Below are 26,311 nucleotides of genomic sequence, written 5' to 3'. Positions count from 1 at the left end.
AGATAGTGGGAGTCTCAAACTTGCCTCAAACACAAGAACTACTAATATTTCAGATATCTTTGTCTATGAATATGTATAGGAACATCTCTAATAAAAACAACTACATTTAAGCAGGACACTTATTTGCAATTAGTGCAGGTGAAGACAGCTTTATGCTACAACTGAAGTTGTATATTTTCAAAGCTCATTTTACCCAATTATGGCAAGCAAATCACCAGTGTAAACTCTAGAACTTGTTTTGAGAGCTTATTATATTACCTTTAAATACTTTAAACTACTTTAATTGTTGAGATTTAAAAAAAAAAAAAAAAAAAAACTTAGCAAGGGAAAAAGAAAACACAACCATGAATAGATAAAGTAGCAGAAAACTGGCAACAATGTTTCAATGGATGTCCTGGAAAGGGGTCATTATGGGATAATAATAGTTTCTTATTAAATACAAAAGAATTTTAAGAAGATTAGTTGTTAGTTTCCAAGTCCAAATGTGTTTTAAGTAAGGTTATTCCAAGAGTCTAAAGGTGGCCATACACGTACCAATTACGATCTTTCGCATGAAAGATTGTTCGTTTCCTCTATTGCTATTTAGGGTTGAATCATCGGATATGTAGGTAGAAACAACAGGGATTCTACTTCCACCTGACAATTCAGCCCTAAATACAGTTTTTGCTCGGGCACCTTCAATGGTGCCCAATCGCCGAGATGACTGATACACAAGGCTTTTGCCGATATCGGTCGTCTCATCGATCTGCCATACATGCAGCAAATATCGTACAAATGAGGTTGTGAACGATAATATCGGTGCGGTTATGGCCATCTTATATTTTGTCTGCTCTATAACTACAGTGAGATTATGTCTGCTCTGATTTCCTTGGATTATTTTGCTTGCTTTGCTTTTGGTTGACAATGTTTCATTTTATTTAACTAGACAGAATTATGATTGTGTTCTGTGTAAACAAACCCCCTGTAAAGTATTATATTTATTTTAGATTACTTTAAAATAACGTGAGGTGAACAGAGGTGATGTCTCTATGCATGCAGACTACACCCTCCTTTACCTTGCAAATCCAGATAAAGCACTTAGATTAACTAATAACAACACTCATACGGCCTACTCCCGGCCTCAGGATAAACTTGAGTAAATCCATACTATTTGCTATAGACCCTAGGCCCCCTAGTGCCCCCACACAAACTCAGGGCTTACCCTGGTCTGATACCTTCAAATATCTGGGGATCTGGATTCATAGAGACCTTAAGAAATTTGTGGACTTGAACCTTGCCCCAGCTTTTAAACTCCAAAATTAAGGCATGGGCATCTCTACCTTTGTCCCTTAATGGCAGAATAAATCTCTTTAAAATGGTCCTACTCCCTAAACTGACATACTTCTTTAGGGCTCTGGTACACGGGGAGATTAGTCGCCCGCGGCAAAACTCCCTGCTCACGGGCGACTAATCTCCCCGAGTTGCCTTCCCCCTGCCATCCCACCGACGAACATGTAAGTCGCCGGCGGGATGGCAGACGCGGCGGCGCGATTTCGCGCGATTTTCCCGAAATCGCCCCGCCGCGTCTGCCATCCCGCCGGCGACTTACATGTTCGCCGGTGGGATGGCAGGGGGAAGGCAACTCGGGGAGATTAGTCGCCCGCGAGCAGGGAGTTTTGCCGCGGGCGACTAATCTCCCTGTGTACCAGAGCCCTTAGGCAATCTCCCCTAATGATTAACCTTAAAATAACGTGGCAACCAATTGGAACTATTTGAAGTTTCCCAGATGATGGCTGGCAGTGCTGACTGTATTCAAAAGAAAAAAGAAGCACTAAATGGGCTATTTAGAGAGCTGTAGACCATCTCTAGCTTTTTTAACCCACTTTGCCTACAGGAGGAGCGTGTTTAAAGGGCACCTATCACCCTGAAATTGCTTCCCCTACCAAAGGTGCGGGCTAACAGAGCCCACAATCCTATTGGGGGAAACAATAGATTTTTTTTTTTTTTTTTTTTTTTTAAATAGCCCGCCTTCAGTGCTACAGCTCCTGGGGCGGGCAGCCATGGTGGGGCACAGACATGTGCGTAACGAGCGAACACCACAACTCGCACCTTTTGGGGCCCAATTATCAATATACGATTGAGTCCTAATACTAAAAATGTTTTCAAAGTTTTAGAACTGTGTGTATTTTCTACGATATTTTCGTTAATTTGCGTGACTTTTACATACTTTGTGACAATTTGTGTGACAAAATCGTATTTGACACAATGACTACGAAAGTAGTAGTATTGTTCCTTTGGCCAGGTTGGAGCTGTAGAGTGCCATTGAGTCCTATGGGAGGCTTCCAAAATCATGCACTGAAGGATCAAAGTCAGAAAGTTTTTTGCACCATTTATGATCGTTCGGATATGAAAATTTCGGAACTTTCAGATCGTACCATGATATTTTCATATGACCACAATGCGATCCGAAATTTTCGGATCTAATACGATTTTTTTCCCACTCGTACTTTTTAAAGTCAGACTTTGATAAATCATCCCCTACCTGTATGTGTCTGACATAGCGAGTGAGTTGCACCCACCATTCCTACGTCACACGCATGTGTATAAAGAGTGAGCAGAGAGCCTTGCTCTTTATGTGCATGCACCCTAAATAACATGGATACAAAAAAACCAATGCGTTTCAACCCCACAAAATGAGGCCTTCGCCAGGGGCACATGCATTAAAAGAATACATTTCATGCGCTCCTGATGAAGGCCCCTTTTTGTGGGGTTGAAACGCGTTGGGTTTTTTGTATCTAAGATGTAATAGATTCTTTTTTTTTTTCTATATTTTGGTGTGCTCTGCTCCTCAATCTATTGCAGATTAAAATTATATAGATCCTCAGTTTGACACTGTTCCTCTGAAATTCCAAGCAGGGGCTGCTTATGTGTATCATAAGGTTACTGACACGCTGCCAGCACATTTTTAGCGACGGAGAAATGTCTTGACACTGCACTGTACCCCCTCTTATTAACGTGAATAGAAACCATTGAAAACAGGTGACTTCCATTCCAGTCAATGACAGGAGGCCCAGGGGGTTCAGCCGTTTGGAAAATTCCAGTTACAGTAATGGGAAGTAATCCGAGACAGTTCTTGGAATTCTGCTCCCATGCATCGTCTCTAAGTAATATACTGATACTAAATATTGCATGTCCTATTAACACTGACGTGGCAGTGTACTCCATGAGCTGAGGGCTTGGGCTGAACACTGGCAGTAAAACCCCCCTCAATTGACCCTTTGTTGTCTAACAAGAGTTGTTGGTAACAAGAGTCCAATACACAGGGGGGCTGATATGTGGTAATCAAATTTTGTACATTGCACGCTTTAAGAATAGAAAAAGCAGCTTTTTATAGAATATGAAGACAAAAAAAAGAATAACCATTACCTGCATGAATATGTTGGCTCTCCCACTTTAAATACCCGGCCACACAGCTGAGATGGCTTGTTGGCTTGCTTAAGCTTTGGAAATCCAATTGCAGGGTCCTCGCCGCACAGATACCACTCCATAGGGCCCAACAGAACGTGCTGGACCACCATGTCCTCATTTTCTGGAGTTGGGTTGGAGCCTTGACAGTAAATTTTGGGTACATAGTAGGCAAGGTGCTGATAAACTTCTTTAGGTAGATCAGTTGCTTGGAGCCATTTCTTTTAAAAGGCAAACAAGACAAAAACATCATTTTAGGGAAGTTATATAAAGAAATGCTTAGTATTTCACAGGAAGTAGCCTTATTATAATTATCTGTATTACATTTACAGAAATATGACCACAACAGCAAACAGCAAGCGCCTACTATGTCACAACAGAGAATACATTTGCTAATCACTTGCAGTGCCTGCTCTTTATCAGCAGTGCCTAATGGGAAGCAAAGACCAACAGGCTTAAAATTATAGCTTAGTTTATAAATAAACACAACTGTAAACTAAGCAGTATTAAATATTGCTGGAAATGGTTAACAGGCATATGCCGCTGCCCATTACATCATTTCCTGCTTACAATCTATGGTCCCCATCACAATGCCCCACAATGTGGGTCAGCGACTCTGGAGACCACCAGAGTCGGCGGAAGAAAAAACTCTTACTAAACAAAATCCTACTTTTAATAGGATATAAACATGGCGGCTCCTACGTGTTTTCTTTTATGTTAAAAAATGTATTCAGTATTAAAAATTGGGAATTGATGATACTAACATTTTTTGCCTCTCTATTTCAGTATAGAAATGATCATAAAACACAGTAAATAACAATGAAACTAATACAAAGACAAAAACCGAACAATGAAAATACATTTCAGTGAATTAGAGCAAAAAGTAAAATTACCTTTCTAAATTCTACACATAGCCACAGTTTCAAATTTAAAAAAAGATTGTCTCTCTCTCCAAGGCTCCACCATTACAAAATCCCACTTAGAGCTTACAGGAACTAGTAAGGCCCCAGATACACACAGCGGCAAACCTGTCTCGCGTTTTTATGCGTATTTCTGCTACATGTGCCTGCACCCGAGCATATTCCATTCACTCAGGTGCAGGCACATGTAGGAGGCGTAGGGCGGTATTTTCGGCAAACGCTTTTCCGCTTGCCGAAAATATCCGCCCTATGCCTTGTCTGGCATTAGCCTTATTGAATAGAGAGCATGTAACACTGAAGATAAACAAGGCTGTCAATATGGTCCTATCTGACAGTTCTACACAGACACTGCCTCTGATTCAGGGACCAATCAGATGAGCTAAATTAGGACCATCTGGGTGACCAAACTAGGAAAAATCAGATAATGGGTTGTATCATTAGCATTAAAGATAAAATGCAGTTGTACAATACAGTACATACAATAAGAATCTGAATGAAGTAAGCACTGAGGTTAAACATGCAGAACACGAGGCAGGAATGTGTCCCCTTAGGGCTCTGGCAGACGGGGAGACTACGCGGTGCAGCGATTTCCCCGAAATCATGGAAGTTTCCTCTTTCGCCGGTGGGATGGCATTTCAGGGAGCATTTCTCCCCTTGTGCCCGAGCCCATAAAAGGTGCAGTTTATTATTTAGTTAATTATTTCTATACTGAACATTAGTTAATAATATTGTGCATGGACTTCTAAGGAAATGTAAATCCTACAATAACATTTTGCCTAATTAAAGAAATTGCCATTTTAAGCACTTTTCCAGCATCAATGAAATAAGTTATTCTGTGGTTTTACAAGTATACTGAAAAGCAGCGTCTATCTGTCCCTTTATTTCTATGCCCTGTTGAGCAGAAAGCTGAGCCTAAAGCAAATGGCGCCCAAGACATACCCCACCTCCACGGCTTCATAAACAATATAGAATACTGATCGTATTTAAAGTCTCTTATTTCCATGGGACGTAACTAAATTTTAATTATCACGCTAGCTTCCCCTATAAGGGGAACAACACTGGAATTACTGAGTCTGGGTTTTAAAATGTAAAGGTTGCTTAACCTGCACTACGGTTGCAGCAATATAGAATTCAAGAAGACCCTGCTGAGTGAGACTGGGGGTAGACAAGGGTTTAACTAATATCACTGTATTACTAAATTGCTACTGACAATTACCTATACATAATCAAAAGAGCATACATTGAAAAATGTATAATTTATTCTATACTTTCAAATCCACAGCCCTGCCTCTTCTCATACATATCTTTATCACAAAGTAAAGGTTATTTATTTTTACAGTAAATAGATACAGTAGCTAGGGTACACCAATGACATAAGGCCTTTGAGTTCATCAAGGTCGTGAAACCAGGAAGACCATTAGCTCTGGCTCTAAAAACACTACTGCAAAGCATCTACGCCTATCAACACGTATGCCACTACCACCATCAATATACATAACTAAACGTCAACTAAATTTAAACCAACCATGCCAAGATACCGTACTGGGCAAAAGGCATTTTTTAGGGTGCATTATTCTAATGGGAATACTAGTACTGTAAGACTAGTATTCCCGGTAAGTACTGTAAGAAAAAATTTGTTGCAAAAACATTCTACCAAAATTCCAGTCAAGAATCCTATAATTTATTAGAACTTTTATACTGTACTCTACAGAGCATTATGACAGCTGCCTCTCACAATAATACAAATTCATTGACACATGAACCACTCCATGCAGAATGCCCTGGCTCAGATTTTTTTTTGGGGGGGGACCTTCGTTTGCCATGGGCATTCTTTATTATTTTTATCATGCTGTGCAAAAAGTGGAGAGAAGTATTACCGGTGATGTTGCCCAGGGCAACCAATCAGCAATTAGTTTTCAACAGTTGGAAAACCAAAGCAACGCATCTGATTGGCTGCTATGAGCAACATCACCGGTAATGTTTCACTCCACTTTTTACACAGCGTGATAAATATACCCCTATATGACAGTATCCCAAGCCATTTTTTTTTTAATTTTTTTATTTTTAAACTGCAAATATATTTCCCCTAGAAGAACCCAATTTATAAATAAAATACATTACAATCTACACATATTACAGTATTTAAAATGTCTGTCTTTATTGCAGACTAGAATACAATATTAGCAATATGCGCGGAGATATGCTTATATTTAATAGCTGGAATACCTACACTATATAACTATATATATATATATATATATATATATAGTCCATGTAGATGGTAGCACGCCACAAACCAGGAGTTAAATGCCTGGGTGCTAATGCAAAAAATACATAAAAACTGCAGTATAGGCCAGCACTCACAGGACTTCTAGGATTAGGACTTCAGACGAATAAAGATGTTTTTACAAGAGATCTTGAAGCATGGTTCTTTATTATTATGGAACCATGCTTCAAGATCTCTTGTAAAAACATCTTTATTCGTCTGAAGTCATAATCCTAGAAGTCCTGTGAGTGCTGGCCTATACTGCAGATATATATATATTATATAATAAACTATATAAAACAATTACTGTGGTGGTTTATTTATAGCATATTAAGTGAATTGTGGAATTGTAGTGGTGCATATAAAGAAACGTACACAGACTCAGTCAGCTGTGCATCTGTGTTAATGAGATAAGTGCAATCTACCGCTTTCTAACTGTTGATGTTAATATTATACCTCGTCCAGCGAGAAACCAGTCTGTGGTGCATGCTGGGAATTGTAGTACAAGTGCTAGTAGGCGACAAACTGCTAAGGAGGTATGTGTGTGCTTACACCGTTACAGACACATATGACAGGGAGAACAGCTGTACCCCTAGCTGGCAGCTTCTAGTTCCCCTGGACAGGTACAGTCTGGTTCTACACCAGCTGCAAACACACAGCGGTACCGGGGAAACTATTCCCAAGTACCGACGGACCCCTGGCCTTTCTCGGCCACGTACCAAGGCCACCTCCCCGGCACAGCAGGCCAACAACTCGCTGTCTATTCCTGGCACTTCAGCTTCTTGCTCTGGAGCCGCCATCTTCTCCAAGCTGGAGACTGTACCGGAAGCGGAAGCGCGTCACAGCGACATTCTGAAGTAACTGTGACAGGCGAAAAACGTTCTGACTGAGCAGAAAATAGTTTCTGCCTCAAGTTCTGCAATCCCTCAACAAACCGTTCAAATGCATAAATAGAGTATCGCAGTTTAGTCTACAATCTATTCCAAGTGTGGGGGGGTGGGATCCATGTGCGGAATTAGTGATTTAGGTAAATTAGTCCAAAAATGCCCAAAATCGTGTTGTGAGTTGTGAGAGTTGTAGTTACGCAGTAGGTGGAGAGTTGCAAGTGTGAAAAGGTTTTTACCATAAGGGTGTTATTGTCTGCCTGACATTAAAACCAACCCTGCTGGTGATTGCAAGCTGTTGAAATCAGTAATATAACTTAAATTGCTGATTGATATATATATATATATTTTTTTTCTTTTAAATCTTTTATTAACAGGGTCGGACTGGGGGGTGCAGGGGCTTCTGCCTCAGGGGCCACTACATCCCAATGGTCCCCGCCGCCTTCACCCCCCCTGCCGAGGCCCCCAACACCCGAGCGCTTCTAAGGGCTCTGGCACACGGGGAGATTAGTTGCCCGTGACAAATTTCCCTGTTCACGGGCGACTAATCTCCCTGTGTTGCCATCCCACCGGCGAACATGTAAGTCGCTGGTGGGATGGCACACACGGCAGCGCGATTTCGGCAAATCGCTGAAAATGCCTCGCGAGGCAACTTTGGCGATTTGCCGAAATCGCCTGCGAAGCGTGTACCATCCCACCGGCGACTTACATGTTCGCCGGTGGGATGGTAGTTCGGGGAGATTAGTCGCCCGTGACAAGGGAGATTTGTCGCGGGCGACTAATCTCCCCGTGTGCCAGAGCCCTAAAGGGAGACGGCGGATTGCGGGAGCGCCCTGGGGGGGGATCAGATCTGGGCCACTAAGGCTGGGGATGATTAGGACTGTGACACATGGGACATTAGTCACGCCACGACAAACCTCCATTGTCGCTGGTGACTAATCTCCCCGCAATGCCATCCCACCGGCTAGAATGTAAATCGCCGGTGGGATGGCATACGCGGCGCCGAACTGGAGATTTGTCACGGCGTGACTTATCTCCCGTGTGTCCTTTCCCGTGCTCCTATATCTGATCCCCTGGCCCCTGGCTGCTTTCCAGTTTAGTGCTATTGTATTTTTAGCAAACATGCATAAGGTAAGAATTAGAGTTTGGTGCGCTCTATTGAGTGGCAGTTCTTCCACCTGGATGAGTAGTATAACTAAAGGGTCTAATGGAAGGATTACATCTGCCTTATCTTGTATGTTCTTAGGCTGATGCCACACCAGGCGTAGGGCTGATTTTTTCGGCAAGCGGAAAAAACGCTTGCCGAAAATTCAGCCCTACGCCTGCTACTTGTGCCTGCACCCGAATGAATGGGATACGCTCGGGTGCAGGCACATGTAGCCGATATACGCCCGAAAACGCGAGACTTTGCATTCTCTCGTGTTTTCGTGCGTATATCGGCTACATGTGCCTGCACCCGAGCGTATCCCATTCATTCGGGTGCAGGCACAAGTAGCTTGCGTAGGGCTGAATTTTCGGCAAGCGTTTTTCCGCTTGCCGAAAAAATCAGCCCTACGCCTGGTGTGGCATCAGCCTTAGCCACCTTCCCCAGAACCGTTGCGGCTTTTGACATGTCCATACCATATGAAGAAAGTCAGCTGGTGCGTGTTGACATCCAGGATATCCTTGGCTTGTACCTGTATTTATCTTGCTTAATCTTTGGGGAGTGAGATATGTACGGTGGAGATATTTTAATTGCGTCAGTCTATCCCTACTACTTATGACCCCCTCTTGCATAGATTCCAGTATATCCCCCCACTGATCTGGTGTCAGCTGGGGGAGGTCCTGCTGTCATTTATTATATATTTTATTCAGAAGGGTGGGAGAGAGGTTTTTTATAGCTCCTTCAATGTGTCATGGTCTCTAGACTCTTTGGGGGAGATTTACAAAGACCCGAACGCGTACGGACGCTCCTAGCGTATTCCCGCTGAGCGCCCACGCGAAAAATTCGGAAAGGCTCTGCCGCTGTTTGCAATGGTTCGGTACGAAAATTCTGTGACTTTCGGATCGCCAATACGATATTAACGTGACTAATACGATTTTTTCGTAAGCATTTTCGGGATATTTGCGATCTTCAGAAATTTTCGTTTCCAATCTGAATTTTTCCCATTCGGGATTCAAACTCGTTTTTTAAATCTGCCCCTTAGGAGCTGTGTTTATTGGTTGTTGGGAAATTGAGCTGCTGTTGCATGTCTTAACTGGAGAAACGTGAAGAACATTTTATGAGGGATAGAAACATTTGTTTTTATTCTGAAAAGTGTACTAGTTTACTCTCCACTATTATATTTTATTCCATGTTTTAAGCTGGTCATACACGCACCGATAATATTGTACAAAACCTTGTTTTGTACGATATTCGGTGCCTGTGTGGCTGCTCAAAGAGGCAACCGATATCACAAAAGGCTGCGGATATTGGTCGACTCGTCGATCGGCAAGGTTTAAAGATTTTGATCGGGTGCCATTGAAGGTGCCCGAGCAAAGTCTACGTTCAGGGCTGAATCAGCAGGTGGAGGTAGAATTTCTATTGTTTTTACCTCCATATCTGACGATTCAGCCCTAAACGTCAGTGGAGGGTGGGAACGATCTTTCGTGCGATCAAAGATCAAAATTGCTACGTGTATGGCCACCTTTACCCACACGTGTATCTGGAATTTTAGCTAAGTGTTGTAGATTGGGGTTGGCCCATAGGGGGGTATAGACAGAGCAGTGGTCCTGTAATTTGGGATATAACTGTATTGCGTTTTTCCACACCTAGTCATCAATGGTGTGGCTTTCTTAATTTGGGCTGTACCATTAAGGTACCCCTAAGCCCCCCCTTTAACTGGAAGCTGTAACATTTAAAGTGAGTTTCTTGGGTATTTCCCATTCCAAAAAAATGTTATCATGAAGCTTTTGAGTTTATAAAAGATTTTATTGGGGATCACAGTCGGAGCTTGTCTGAATACATATGTTAACTTGGGAATAACCACCATTTTAAATAAATTTATACGCCCCGTTAGCGATAGAGGTAGGCATCCCCAAGTTTTAGTTTTGGCTTCAAAGTATCTGAGAATTGGGTTAATATTAAGTTTGATATATTTGTTCAAGTCTATATGTAACCAAACCCCTATATATTTGAAAGTGTCTACCATATTTGAAAAGTGACAAAACATGACCTGTCACAAGTGTGCTTTGTCTTTCTTTACCTGGGTGTTGGTGCCCATCTCCGCAATGGTGTAAGGTCGGCGGCAGAATGGTGATGGACCGGACATCTTGCCCTGTTTTGGCATAAATTTGAAATAAAAGGACCCTGAGGACCAAGGTTCAATTCCTGATTATAGGTCTTACTTACTTTGTGAGTTCCTGGATGTGTTGGCCCCAATCTCAGAAAAGAAAAAAAAAATACTTTTTGTGGTACGTGATACTTTTTATTGACAGTTATATGTTAAAAATGCAAACTTTCAAGAAAAAAATTACATCACTTTATCAGGCATGATGTGACAGTGCATGTGCTGCTAATCAGTAGAAAAAAGATGGAATCTACTGGGGGGGGGGGGGCATACACAGAAGATCTTCACTACTAAATGGATTTGGTCACTTTGAGAAACCTAAAGCATAATACGTCATTTATCACTACTGGCAGGTGCAAAAGTGCAAAGTTTTTCACACTGTCTGTTTTTAGCACTTTGCATCTAGTGCAATATGCAGAATACAGGTATGATCCAGACTTAATTATCATTAAGGGGCATGATTATGTGCTAGCCTGTGCTAGTACTCATGTTCAGGGAATACATAAATGACCCCTAACGTTGGCAGTTTTCTTGACTGATCACCTACCAGGCACTCTGTAACCAAGGGGTTTGCAGATCCGTAATGTAACTCCTTTTTGGCTATAATAGCCCTTGTCCAGCTAGTTAGGTTAGAGCATGATGTCCATTGGACTCTCTTTCTTAGGTTGGGCTTCACTATGTGGAAGAGTATGTATGGAAGGTGTTGTTGTATTACACCTCCCATTGCCAGTTGTAAATAGTGAAGGAAAAGAAAGATGCCAGTTAACGTTTATTGTCCAAGACAATAGTAATGCCATATACCCTTGTCAATACTGTGGTCCCTTTGCCAAGGCAGCAGAGCCTGTAAAAGAGAATACTCCCGCTGAGTTCTTACTAAATAAACCTGACTCACTTTCTAGAAAGTGTTATAACAGTGTGCAGGAAGTGGTCATAAGGCACATAAGCCAATAATATACAGATAAGTAAATAACAAAATAGATAAATGGGCATCCGCCCAGTAACTGTAAAATAAGGAAGTGTTAGGGTTTAAAGCTATAGGGAATGTTAACCCTATAGTTTCCTACAGTAGTTACACCATGGAGAGGCATCTAGTTTCCACTGTCATAATAATAACCGTCTTGTGCTGCTATTTGTCCCATGCATTTTCACATGTACTGTATGTATGTATGTATATCTTTAGTTATAAAGCGCTACTTATGTACGCAGCGCTGTACAGTAGAATACATTAATACAAACGGGGTTATTAAGATAATAATAGATAAATACAAAGTATAACAATAAATACAAGATACAGTTGCAACTAGAAAGGGAAGTTTGAGAACAAACTTCATGTTGGGTTGAAAAACATGAAATCACTGAATGAAATCTGATTGGCTGTTGTTGGCTCTGCCCACTTTTTCTAACATTGGACCACTATTATATAGGTAAACCACTGTGCAAAGTTTGGGGACCCTGGTTTTAATAGTGTCTGAATGGCAGCAATTTAAATTTTCCCACTGAAAGTCAACGAGTGATGTCTGATTGGCGGTTGGTGGCTCTGCCCACTTTTTCTTACCTGGAACTGCAGTTACCCAGTGACTAACTCTGCAAAGTTTAGGGACCCTGAGATTAATAGTTAAAAAACGGCAGCAGTTTAAATTTAAACCAAAAAAAGTCAATAAGTAAATTGTGATTGGTGGTTGGTGGGTGTGCCCACTTTTTCTAACCTTGAGTCGAAGTCACCCAGTGACAAACAGTGGGCACCCTGGCATAAATAGTGTGAGAATCACAGCATTTTATATTTAAACCAATAAAATTCATTGGATGAAATCTGATTGGCTGTTAGCGGCCCAACCCACTTTTCCTATATTTGAACTGCAGTCACCCAGTGACCAACTTTGCAAAGTTTGGGGACTCAGGCATAAAAATTGTGGGACTGACAGCATTTTACACTTCACCATGGAAAGTAAATAGGTGAAATGTGATTGGCTGTTGGTGGCTCCGCCCACTTTTTTTTCTAACTTTGAACGGCAAATACCCAGTGACTAATGAAAGTTTAACAACCCTGGAATTTATATTTAAATAACGGCATTAGTTTAAATATAAACCAATGAAATCTAATGGGTGGAAATGGATTGGCTGTTGGTGGCTCCGCCCACTTGTTCTAACCCGGAATATGTAGTCAGCCAGTGACTGACTGTGCAAAGTTTGGGAACCCTGACATAAATAGTGTGAGAAAGGCAGCATTTTAAATTTAAACCAAAAAAAAAGTCAATAGTTGAAGTCTGATTGGCTGTTGGTGGCTCCACCCACTTTTTAAAACCTGAAAATGCAGTCCCCTAGTGACCCCGGTGTTAATACTGTGAGAATAGCAGGACGTTGAAATCTGATTGGCTGTTGGTGGCTCTGGCCACTTTTTCAAAACTAAAACAGGAGTCCCCTAGTGACAAACTGAGAAAAGTTTGGGGACCCTGGGGTTAATACTGCGAGAATGGCAGCAGGTTGAATTTCCCCATTGAAAGTCAATAGGTCAAATCTGATTGGCTGTTGGTGGCTCTGCCCATATTTAAAAAAAAAAACAAAAAAACTTGAATGCGTAGTCACCCAGTGACTGACTTTGCAAAGTTTGGGAGCCCTGGCATCAAATCAATAAAAATCAATAGGTGAAATCTGACTGGCTGTTGGTGGCTCCACCCACTTTACAAAACTAAAACTGCAGTCCCCTAGTGACCAACTGGGAAAAGTTTGGGGACCCTGGGATTAATACTGGTTGGATTTCCCCATTGAAAGTCAATAGGTAAAATCTGATTGGCTGTTGGTGGCTCAGCCCACTTTTCTAACCTTGATTTGCAGTTACCTGGTGCCTAACCCTGCAAAGTTTGGGGACCCCGGCGTTATTACTGTGAGAATGGCAGCAGGTTGGATTTCCACCAAGTTAATAGGTAAAATCTGATTGGCTGTTCACAGCCCCGCCCACTTTTGGGCATCCAACAATCATCATATTTGCATTCAGGCTGAGCCCATGACTGTGTGATTCAAGTTTGGGGAGTGTAGCCTCAAAGCTGTAAGTGTGGCAGCAATTTCCCCATAAAAGTCAGTGGGTGAAATTTGATTGGCTGTTGCTGGCCCCTCCTACTTTGGGGGTCATCCAACAAATGTCCCTGTTTCATTCGGGGTGACCCCATTATTATGTTATTCAAGTTTGTCGGGTGTAGCTTCAAATCTGTAAGTGTGGCAGCAGTTTGAATATCTTCCCTGTCAAAGTCAATGGGAAAATTGGGGGGTTCGGAGCGGCGCCACAAAAAGACAGGGGGCGGGATCACTTAGAAAAGCACAAGCAACCTGCTCCGCTATAGGGCGAAGATGTGTGGGGAGTTTGGGTGTTGTACCTCTAAAATTGTAGGAGGAGGAGTGTTTAGAAAATGGGGGGCGCTAAGAAGAAGAAGCGAAAGAATCAGCTGAAGGGGAAGAACAGTCTGTGGGGTTTCAGCCCAACACAATAAGTTAAGAGCCAAAGACACAAGAGGATGGAGGTCCCTGCCCTGTAGAGCTTACAATCTATATGGGAGGGTAAGAGCCAAAGACATAAGAGGATGGAGGTCCCTGCCCCGTAGAGCTTACAATCTATATGGGAGGGTAAGAGCCAAAGACACAAGAGGATGGAGGTCCCTGCCCCGTAGAGCTTACAATCTATATGGGAGGGTAAGAGCCAAAGACACAAGAGGATGGAGGTCCCTGCCCCGTAGAGCTTACAATCTATATGGGAGGGTAAGAGCCAAAGACACAAGAGGATGGAGGTCCCTGCCCTGTAGAGCTTACAATCTATATGGGAGGGTAAGAGCCAAAGACATAAGAGGATGGAGGTCCCTGCCCCGTAGAGCTTACAATCTATATGGGAGGGTAAGAGCCAAAGGCACAAGAGGATGGAGGTCCCTGCCCCGTAGAGCTTACAATCTATATGGGAGGGTAAGAGCCAAAGACACAAGAGGATGGAGGTCCCTGCCCCGTAGAGCTTACAATCTATATGGGAGGGTAAGAGTCAAAGACACAAGAGGATGGAGGTCCCTGCCCCGTAGAGCTTACAATCTATATGGGAGGGTAAGAGCCAAAGACACAAGAGGATGGAGGTCCCTGCCCCGTAGAGCTTACAATCTATATGGGAGGGTAAGAGCCAAAGACACAAGAGGATGGAGGTCCCTGCCCCGTAGAGCTTACAATCTATATGGGGGGGTAAGAGTCAAAGACACAAGAGGATGGAGGTCCCTGCCCCGTAGAGCTTACAATCTATATGGGAGGGTAAGAGTCAAAGGCACAAGAGGATGGAGGTCCCTGCCCCGTAGAGCTTACAATCTATATGGGAGGGTAAGAGTCAAAGGCACAAGAGGATGGAGGTCCCTGCCCTGTAGAGCTTACAATCTATATGGGAGGGTAAGAGCCAAAGACACAAGAGGATGGAGGTCCCTGCCCCGTAGAGCTTACAATCTATATGGGAGGGTAAGAGCCAAAGACACAAGAGGATGGAGGTCCCTGCCCCGTAGAGCTTACAATCTATATGGGAGGGTAAGAGCCAAAGACACAAGAGGATGGAGGTCCCTGCCCCGTAGAGCTTACAATCTATATGGGAGGGTAAGAGCCAAAGACACAAGAGGATGGAGGTCCCTGCCCCGTAGAGCTTACAATCTATATGGGAGGGTAAGAGTCAAAGACACAAGAGGATGGAGGTCCCTGCCCCGTAGAGCTTACAATCTATATGGGAGGGTAAGAGTCAAAGGCACAAGAGGATGGAGGTCCCTGCCCCGTAGAGCTTACAATCTATATGGGAGGGTAAGAGTCAAAGACACAAGAAGATGGAGGTCCCTGCCCCGTAGAGCTTACAATCTATATGGGAGGGTAAGAATCAAAGGCACAAGAGGATGGAGGTCCCTGCCCCGTAGAGCTTACAATCTATATGGGAGGGTAAGAGCCAAAGACACAAGAGGATGGAGGTCCCTGCCCCGTAGAGCTTACAATCTATATGGGAGGGTAAGAGCCAAACACACAAGAGGATGGAGGTCCCTGCCCCGTAGAGCTTACAATCTATATGGGAGGGTAAGAGCCAAACACACAAGAGGATGGAGGTCCCTGCCCCGTAGAGCTTACAATCTATATGGGAACTTACAGACACAAATAAGTATAAATGCCATAGGTCACAGTGGGCGACACTACAATAGAAGTGCTAGTTTCATATAATGCAACGTTGCCTGACAGTGTAAGTTTCAAGGCACCTCCCCCAGGCTAATACCCACATTCCCTTCAATACAGTGCCTGTATACACTCCCATAAGATTGCTAGCGGCGCGGTTCCCTGTATTTACTCCTGAGCAGCCCCCTCACAGCCCCCATTCTAGTGACTGGTCCGAGTGGGCGGGGCCGGGGATATCCTTTCCTTTCGTGCAGTTCCTGATAGCACCCCTCCCACACAGTATAGTGAAGCCAAAGCAGCCAGAGAGATCCCTTCCACCAATCATCTGACAACTTTATCGCAAACTGACAGAATGAAAAAAAACAAAAATGCAAACAGGGCTGTAAAGTAACAGAGGCCAATCGTGGGAGCCAGTACAGTAACCAATGAAGAGCGAACCCCAAAAACACCAATGACTGTCCGCCTTACATTTGCAACTTCAGGAACTTGCCTTTGGTTTCGAGTTTGCTCGGCAGAGGGAGGCTTGTGCATGGCCAATCCCTGCTGCTGTGCCAGCCCCACGGCTTGTGAGGAATCCCTAACGCCTTTCTGGGAGAATTCAGCCCGCTGACCCCCTGCCGCCTTTTAACATGACCACTGCCAGACTGGAAAGAAAAAGTGAAGGCACCAGAAAAATAAGGTAGAGCCCTTTTTATTGGTGGATTTTGCAATGCTTGAACTGTGTTTATTTCCTAAAAGTGCGTTAATACTGTAGCTGCATGTAGCTGTGTCCCGCAGTGCAAGTGGCCTGCAGCCGGTCGCAGCTGGGGCTGTCACTGCGCTTGTTGCACTCAGAGGTCGGCTTCCCCGCCTGCGGCTGTCACTGCACTTGTTGCACTCAGGGATCAGCTTTCGCTGCAGCTGTGCTTGTGCGACCGAGCGACTGTCAGCCTGCAGCAAACCGCCTGGCAAAGAACCCGTACAAAATGTCATTCTCAGTCGCTTTCCAATATACATTCAGTAAACGTTGTCAAGTGGTTTCAAAGTCAATTGTACAAAATGTCATTTTCTATCAAAAGCAGTATCTGCCCACTTCTGTTCCCTGCACTGTTGGTTGCGACTTCTGCTTTCAGTTGCAGTAAATTGCACGCTTTCAGTTGACTTTGCGACTGTCGTAATTGTGTCTGGAACTGCATTCTTTTTCATTATGCAAAGAACAGTTTTTGGGTGGAGGAAGACTTTTATGTTGCAGTGCTTGCCAGGTCATGCCCATTCTAACACATACTGTGGCATTATATATATATATATATACTGAATCAAACACAACCAGCACCAAGGGTCTTGTGGTTCAGATAAATATTAGTGTATTATAATTGCATGTACAACCGACGTTTCAGTCCCTTTTGGGACCTTTTTCAAGTTATTCTGTGCACAGGGACAGCAGTCTTTGGAGTGTGGTGCTGTTGCGTGGACTCTCATATTATATATATATATACACCCTGTTTCCCCAAAATAAGACACTGTCTTATATTTTTTTAAGCTACAAAATATGCACTAGGTCTTATTTTCGGGGGGTGCCTTATTTTTCGAGGGGGGTGAAAAATCAGGGGGGTGCCTTACTTTCGGAGGATGTCCTATTTTCGGGGAAACAGGGGTATATATATATGTATGTATAACTTTATTTATAAAGCGCCACAAGTGTACGCAGCGCTGTACAATCTTACAGAATACAAAATTACACACAGGGAGGACAAGTGATATAATAAATAAATAGAGTAAATATATATATATATATATATATATATATATATAAGTGCCATGTGGTATGAGACACAGTGGGAAGGAGGTCCCTGCCCCGTAGAGCTTACAATTATATATATATATAATACGTCCACAGAAAGCACTCACAGCAATCAAACTTCAAAAGATAGTCCTTTATTCAGTGCCCATCAACGCATTTCGATCCTCATAGGATGGTTGGTCAGCACCTGGCTAATGTCTTTAGAATGTATGTATTTAATGTATATAAATGTTTGTACAGGTATAGGACCCGTTATCCAGAATGCTCGGGCCCTGGGGTTTTCCGCATAAGGGGTCTTTCCATAATTCTGATCTTTTACCTTAAGTCTGCTAATAGAATTATTTAAACAGTAATTAAACACAATAGAATTGTTTTGGCTCCAGTAAGGATTAACTAGATTTTAGTTGGGATCAAGTACAAGCTGCTGTTTAATTATTGGAGAGAAAAAGGAAATCATTTTTAAAAATGTGAATTATTTGATTGAAATGGAGTCTATAGGAGATGGCCTTTCCGTAATTCGGAACTTTCTAAATAATGGGTTTCCAGATAAGGGGTCTGATACCTGTATATAATATATATAATCCACTGGAAGGGGCACTCAGTCCTGTTCTGCCCAAGTGCCGTTGAATGCAATACCTTGTACATTATATATATATATATAGTACACAGAGAGGAGCACACCCTATACAAGTCCAAATGCCCTTGGTGCAGGTCAAAACCAAAAATATAATAGAAAGAGTGCCGCGCACACAGGGGCTTGATACAAAATAAAACATTTTTAATGAAAAATTTCAACGTTTCAAACTCGAAACGTTGGAATTTTTTCAATAAAACCTTTTTCTTTTGTATCAAGCCCCTGTGTGCGCAACACTCTTTCTATTATAGAAAGAGTTGCTGTCATAGGGAACATAGATTATTACAGCAGATAACAGACTTTATGATTCAGTGAAAAATCCAACATCTGTTTGAATGCAGTGCTTTCTGTTGTCAGCAAGAGCTGGAGGACCCCAGGTTGGATATTACTGATGTTTAAATGAAATACTGATGAATTGTTTTCACATTTGATTTGATGTTGTAACTGGGTAACTAAGTAAATTTATTTTAGGGTCCCCTAAACTTTCAGAATATTTTAATGAAACTGCTTGTCATAGTACAGGTATGGGACCTGTTATCCAGAATGCTCGGGACCTGGGGTTTTCCAGATAATGGATCTTTCCGTAATTTGGATCTCCATAACTTAAGTCTGCTAAAAATCATTTAAATATTAAATAAACCCAATAGGATTGATCTGCCCCCAATAAGGATTAATTATATCTTAGTTGGGATCAAGTACAGGTACTGTTTTATTATTACAGAGAAAAGGGAATCATTTAACCATTAAATAAACCCAATAGGACTGTTCTGCCCCCAATAAGGGGTAATTATATCTTAGTTGGGATCAAGTACAGGTACTGTTTTATTATTACAGAGAAAAGAAAATCATTTAACCATGAAATAAACCCAATAGGGCTGATCTGCCCCCAATAAGGGGTAATTATACCTTAGTTGGGATCAAGTACAGGTACTGTTTTATTATTACAGAGAAAAGGGAATCATTTAACCATGAAATAAACCCAATAGGATTGTTCTGCCCCCAATAAGGGGTAATTATATCTTAGTTGGGATCAAGTTCAGGTACTGTTTTATTATTACAGAGAAAAGAAAATCATTTAACCATGAAATAAACCCAATAGGGCTGATCTGCCCCCAATAAGGGGTAATTATATCTTAGTTGGGATCAAGTACAGGTACTGTTTTATTATTACAGAGAAAAGGGAATCATTTAACCATGAAATAAACCCAATAGGACTGTTCTGCCCCCAATAAGGGGTAATTATATCTTAGTTGGGATCAAGTACAGGAATCATTTTTAAACATTTGAATTATTTGCTTATAATGGAGTCTATGGCAGATGGCGTTTCCGTAATTCTGAACTTTCTGGATAAAGGGTTTCCGGATAAGGAATCCCATACCTGTATAAGGGAAGATGAGTGAAAATATGGGTAACTGAAAGAACTCAGAATTCTCCAGGGATTTGGCTGTATTTACCATTGTGTCTGTGTGTTCTTTCAGTCGGTAAACATAGCAACGTATATTTAAGGATGTTACTGAAATCCTATTGGCCCGTGTCTGGATGACAAAATAAAGCCTGCAAGTTCATATATGCAGTTTATTTTCAAATTTTTCAACGTTCCATTGTTTGTTTTTCTCCAAAGACAGAAAAACAGCAACATACACAGGCCAATCCTGTCAGGTTGCACAAATACAAGAGATTGTCTATATGTTTGAAGAGTGTCACCTGTGTATAATTGTTCTGTGCCATTTTGACAAACACTATTAGTATATTTCTAATTAAAATTGCTGGAAGCAGGACGGCTGCCATACTGGTTACACAAGAATTTAGATTTTAACTCATTTAGGGAAAGGCTGTTTAAGGCAATTGCTGGCTGTTTCAGGTGTGTGTTTTGTTTTCTTAATCCCTAAATACAGATTATTTGGGCAGAGGTTTTCAACTGAAAGTCTCATCAGTTTTTTTTTTATTTTTTCAACAAATTCTTTCTTTGTTAATGAAAATGGCATCATGTGATAAGTACAGGTATGGGACCTGTTATGCAGAATGCTTGGGACCTGGGGTTTTCCGGATAAGAGATCTTTCCGTAATTTGGATCTCCATAATTTAAGTTTGCTAAACATCATTTAAATATTGAATAAACGCAATAGGCTTGTTTTGCTCCCAATAAGGGGTAATTATATCTTAGTTGGGATCAAGTACAGGTACTGTTTTATTATTACAGAGAAAAGGGAATCATTTAACCATTAAATAAACCCAATAGGGCTGTTCTGCCCCCAATAAGGGGTAATTATATCTTAGTTGGGATCAAGTACAGGTACTGTTTTATTATTACAGAGAAAAGGGAATCATTTAACCATTAAATAAACCCAATAGGGCTGTTCTGCCCCAATAAGGGGTAATTATATCTTAGTTGGGATCAAGTACAGGTACTGTTTTATTATTACAGAGAAAAGGGAATCATTTAAACATTAAATAAACCCTATAGGACTGTTCTGCCCCCAATAAGGGGTAATTATATCTTAGTTGGGATCAAGTACAGGTACAGTTTTATTATTACAGAGAAAAGGGAATCATTTAACCATTAAATAAACCCAATAGGGCTGTTCTGCCCCCAATAAGGGGTAATTATATCTTAGTTGGGATCAAGTACAGGTACTGTTTTATTATTACAGAGAAAAAGGAAATCATTTTTAAAAATTAGAATTATTTGCTTATAATGGAGTCTGTGGGAAATGCCCTTTCAGTAATTCGGAACTTTTTGGATAATGGGTTTCCGGATAAGGGATCCCATTCCTGTAATACATATTATATTTATGTGATAGCCTTAATACAACATACAAGCAATTGTTCCCATATTGTACTGGGCTCAGAAGCTGGGCATGATTTACTGTACTCATGTTGGAGCAAAGTTGTGGAAATGTATTGTCTTATTTATTTTTGTATGCTGAGTTAAAAAACACAAAATTTAGTAAAATGCAGAATCTCTCACAAATCAGTAGCCAATATAGGGCCTGTGAAGTCATTACTGCAGGGAGCAATGGTATACAGTTATACGCAACCTGTTATCCAGAATGCTTGGGACCTGGGGTTTTCCGGATAAGGGTTTTTTTTTTCCATAGTTTGGATCTCCTATCTAAAGTCTGCTATATCAATTAAATATTAGCTAATAGGAACCCAATAGGATCATTTTGTTACCAATAGAGATTAATTATATTTTAGTTGGGTGCTGTTTATTATTACACAGAAAAAGAAAACCATTTATAAAAAATGTTAATTATTTGATTAAAATGGAATCTATGGGAGATGGCCTTTCTGTAATTCAGAACTTTCTGTATGATGGCTTTCCAGATAACAGATCTCATACCTGTATGTGGATTCACATCACAATTGCATGTAATGTCTTAAAATACTGTGCATGTTCTATATATCATGCAGGAATAAAACGTGCCTCAGTTTGGAAAGCCTCTGTTCACAGAATCATTTGCGTTTACATTTTGCTGCAAAGTGGATAAGGTAGCTGTTTTTTTGAATGTTCAGTAATAATAATAATTAATTTGAACAGTATCACGAGAGGTAGGCTGGAGATGCAGAACTTGCTGCAAGTGCTTTTTATTGGCACAACTTGTTCCAAGCCCTTTGTCAAGGAAATTATTATAATTATTATTAGTATTATTATTAACACATACTTATAAAATGCCAACATATTCCACAGTATTGTACAATAAATTGGTGTATATATTAAACATACAAGAAAACATACAAAACAATCAATAACCGATACAAGAGGGAAAGAGTACTTAAAGGGCCAGTAACACTACAGTAATGAAAGTGGTCAGTATCCATGTGACTATAATGTACTGTGGGTACTAGTTAAACTGTGTATTTGCTTCAGAAACACTATATATATATATCATAGGTCATTCATTGGCAAGACATTATTTATTTGTAGGTGCTAAATAATCAGATGCAAATATTAAATATGAAAAGATTTACATGTAACCACAAGCAGCTCTCTGACCTTGCCGCCCCTAGTCCACCCATTTCTATGCCCCTGTGATTTTACCACCCTTTCCCCTTTAGACCAGTAACATTACCCAGGAAAAGTGATTGCCCTAGCTCCATTCTATTTTTCGTATTCGTTAATTTCAAATATTTTGGTCCTTGAACATGAGGTATGAGAAATAATCATTCCCCTATATTTCTAAAGTTACACAGCACTGTTTGAATAAATACTCTTTGCACAATTATGCAAATCCCCTTGAATGTATGTATACGTGTATATATGCAAGAAATATGGAAGCCCCAACTCATGTAGATGCAAATAGGCTTGTAATCATCATAACATAACCACAAGATGTTTCAATTGTAATGTTTTCATAGCAAGAGAAGGATGTCTTTGTTTGTTTGTTTGTTTGGATGTTTTTTTTTTAAAATATTTTATTCTGTATTCATTTTTGGTTAATGCGAGAAGGTTTTGAGCAAGTATACCCTCTTGGACTATAATGGTTACGTGAAAGTGTTATATTCATTCACCCCTAGTGCTGCATTATGGTTGTTATTTTTTTCCTGATTTGTACACAAGTGAGGTGTTAATTGGCTTCTTGTAGCTAACACTTGTCTGTAGCCAACATTTCCTCTAATTTCATGCAGTCCATAGAGTTCATTTACTATGCAGAATGTGTAGTGTAGGTTGCACTCTGTACTGTGTGCAATATGGAGGCCTCCATGCTTACAGATGCAAGCGAGCACTCTGGGGCACCTTACAGCCCCACACACTGTGCCAAGGAAAGGGCCATGCAAGGTGTTACCCAGGTCCTGTGCTGGCAGGGGTTAGCAGTGCGGTGCAACTCTGCCCTGAGCACTCACCCTTACAAAATTATGTTTAGCCTGTGTGTTTTGTGCCCCTAGAGCGGGGAGCACCAGCAAGTGCTAAATATTGTGTGGGCATGAACAGTAGGTGCATGAGGGGCAAACCTGGGAAGCCTCATTGCTGCCCCCTATGCTCTCTGCACTATAAGAGATGAATTCCCAGTCAGAAGATGGAGTTCAGCTGGCTCTGCTCCATCTCCGCTCCATCTCCGCTCCATCTCCGCTCCATCTCCGCTCCATCTCCACATAGAATGTTAAGTTGAAATTTTTTATACTGAAGCCAGGACAGTGCGCTGTATTTGCTGAAGGGCACAGTCCTATAAGCATTTGCAAAAAACAATTATTTTAGACTGATAGGGGTTAAAGAAACATATATTTATTTTTCTCCCAGCCCAGGGTTTTTTTTTCTGACCCGCATATCCCCGTTTTTAAAGGGGCTAGCAAGTTTAAAACCTTCCCCATTTGTAGCAGCTGTAAAACCTAACAAATCCCAAAGAATCTTGTGAAGTGTGTCATCATAACCCCACCCCAAAATTCACAGCCCCGTCCCCAAATCTTACTGCCCCATCCCCTGACATCACGCGTCTTCATTGCCCAGCAAATGGGGCTTCTCTTGTTATTCACCCTGCCTCATGGCTGAAAAGGGGCCTATTTACAAACATAGGTGCAGAAGTGCAGTTACTAATAGTAACCAAACAGCAATTTATTTTGAAAAGTCTACTTGAAGCTGGAAAAAGAAAGCAAAGAGCAGATTGGTTGCTACTGGCAATTGCACTTGTGCTGTTTAATCAGCCTTTTACATATAGGGGCATATTTATTATAGTGTGTAAGCCCACATTACCCACAGCAACCAATCAGCAATTAAATGTGGTTGCTATGGGCAACTTCACTGTTAATGTTGGCTTACACACTATAATAAATATGCCCTATAATGTTACCTGTTCCTAAAAAAAACATGCAAGCAAATTATTATGGTCTGTGAAGGCACAACAAGAATAAAATGCAAAAAAATGCAGATATCTTTGGTTATAACTATGGTTATTGCAAACTGTGCAAATGGGTCCTGTCCCAGTCACACCAGAAATAATTAGTGGCAGATCAGGTATGAATATTCCAAGTGATGCAGCATGTAATTAGGCTACACCCAGTTTAACCATTATTTCCCTGACACTGTGGGTTCTGGATATCGTTGGTCAGGTTAACAGTACATGTGGTATTTTACAGTCATATTTCCCTGAAAGCCAAACAAAAGTCTGACAGGTGTCTCTGTGCCAAGTCTGTCACTTTACTCACCCCCGTTATAAAAATGTGTTGGGTTTTTCTATTATCGCTACACACATTTCCCTGTGCATCAGTCGCACATACTTGTTTTTATTAGTTCAGCATAAGCACATGCCTTCCCTCAAACCTGGTTATAGAAAATCCTCCTTTTTTGTTTCGTTTTGGTGCAAACGACTTGTGCAGTATTTGCATTTAGCTGGCCTCCCTCAATCTGTCACATTTGAACCCAGAGAAGAACATTTATATGTCTGAGGCTCCATTTCAGCCTTGTTGTTTCACCGTCCTTGTTGCTGTAATATGTACAGGTATGGGACCCATTATCCAGAATGCTCGGGACCTGGGGTTTTCCAGATAGGGGTCTTTCCGTAATTCAGATCTTCTACCTTAAGTCTGCTAAGAAAATTATTTAAACAGTAATTAAACCCAATAGGATTCTTTTGGCTCCAAAATTATATCTTAGTTGGGATCAAGTACAGGTACTGTTTTATTATTACAGAGAAAAGGGAATCATTTAACCATTAACTAAACCCAATAGGGCTGTTCTGCCCCAATAAGGGGTAATTATATCTTAGTTGGGATCAAGTACAGGTACTGTTTTATTATTACAGAGAAAAGGGAATCATTTAACCATTAACTAAACCCAATAGGGCTGTTCTGCCCCAATAAGGGGTAATTATATCTTAGTTGGGATCAAGTACAGGTACTGTTTTATTATTACAGAGTAAAGGGAATCATTTAACCATTAACTAAACCCAATAGGGCTGTTCTGCCCCCAATAAGGGGTAATTATATCTTAGTTGGGATCAAGTACAGGTACTGTTTTATTATTACATAGAAAATGGAAATCATTTTTAAAAATGTGAATTATTTGATTAAAATGGAGTCTGTGGGAGTCAGTCTGATAGTTGCTAGTATGTGGTATACTTTGTAATGTATATTGGGAGGAATTTGCCCACAGAGTGAAGTTAAGGTGACACGTGCCAAGGTTTTTCAGCTGGCAGAGAAGCTCAGGAACCAGGATTGCAGCTTGTCATTTGCACGGACGCTGCCTGTTTTTCAGGCCCGAAACATTGCATTTCTACTCCATTAAAGCAAATAACTCGCCCCAGAGTCTCATTCGGTCACTCCTCCACTGAGCCCAGAATATGCCATGTGTGCCACAAGCCCAAGAACGTCAGGAATAAACTAGATCATACGTGGTACGGCTTGATATCACACCTCAGCATTCTGGTTGTTGTGAGACAGCAGGGAGTTATCCATTAATCTGCAATGTAGCAGGGACACCAGCAAGGGGAAACTCCAACAGTAACCAGCGAGGGCACGTTACTGAGCCCAGGAATATCGTGCCAATGGAAGACTATCCTACATTAATGGATAACTGATAATCCGTGTGTCTTGCCAGGTAGGCAATGAAGTTTTATAGATTCCAGATAAGATAGAAGAGAATTAGCTATGCAGGAATCGTTTGATTGGAGCGCTGAGAAAAAGTTTGTTTAATAAGTAATAAGGAAGCATTTAAGATATTCATATATATACAGGCATGGAACCGATGATCAAGAATTCTTGGGACCTGGGCTTTTCCGGATAAGGGATCTTTTTGTAATTTGGATCTCCATACCTTAAGTTCTGCATCCAATAAGGATTAATTGTATCTTAGTTGGGATCAAGTAGAAAGTATTATTTTATTATAACGGAGAAAAAGGAAATCATTTTTAAAAATTAAAATTATTTGCTTATAATGGAGTCTATGGGAGGTGGCCTTCCCGTAATTCGGAACTTTCTGGAT

General features: G+C 41.2%; 2 protein-coding genes across 4 annotated transcripts in view; one reads left to right on the top strand and one right to left on the bottom strand.

Moving 5' to 3' along the window:
• Window positions 1-7,499, bottom strand: part of ubr2 (ubiquitin protein ligase E3 component n-recognin 2) — a 61,394-nt gene extending 53,895 nt beyond the window's left edge. For 2 of the 3 annotated variants that reach the window (XM_031902909.1, XM_031902908.1), the window contains exons 1-2: window positions 7,350-7,499; window positions 3,406-3,665 (exon numbers count right to left, since the gene is read on the bottom strand). In XM_031902909.1, the coding sequence (XP_031758769.1) occupies window positions 3,406-3,665; window positions 7,350-7,430 (341 nt within the window). In that variant the 5' untranslated portion in view covers window positions 7,431-7,499. The remainder of the gene's footprint in view (window positions 1-3,405; window positions 3,666-7,349) is intronic. The other variant, XM_002934690.5, reaches the window with a different exon arrangement.
• An 8,786-nt stretch (window positions 7,500-16,285) lies between these two features.
• The window catches only part of trerf1 (transcriptional regulating factor 1), a 106,102-nt gene continuing 96,076 nt past the window's right edge, over window positions 16,286-26,311 (top strand). The window contains exon 1 of the mRNA XM_002934680.5: window positions 16,286-16,661. The gene's annotated coding sequence lies outside the window, so the exon portion shown is untranslated. The remainder of the gene's footprint in view (window positions 16,662-26,311) is intronic.

The sequence above is a fragment of the Xenopus tropicalis genome, chromosome 5, assembly GCF_000004195.4.
Source record: "Xenopus tropicalis strain Nigerian chromosome 5, UCB_Xtro_10.0, whole genome shotgun sequence".
NCBI classification, from domain to species: domain Eukaryota; kingdom Metazoa; phylum Chordata; class Amphibia; order Anura; family Pipidae; genus Xenopus; species Xenopus tropicalis.
This window is presented reverse-complemented; position numbering and strand designations above follow the sequence as displayed.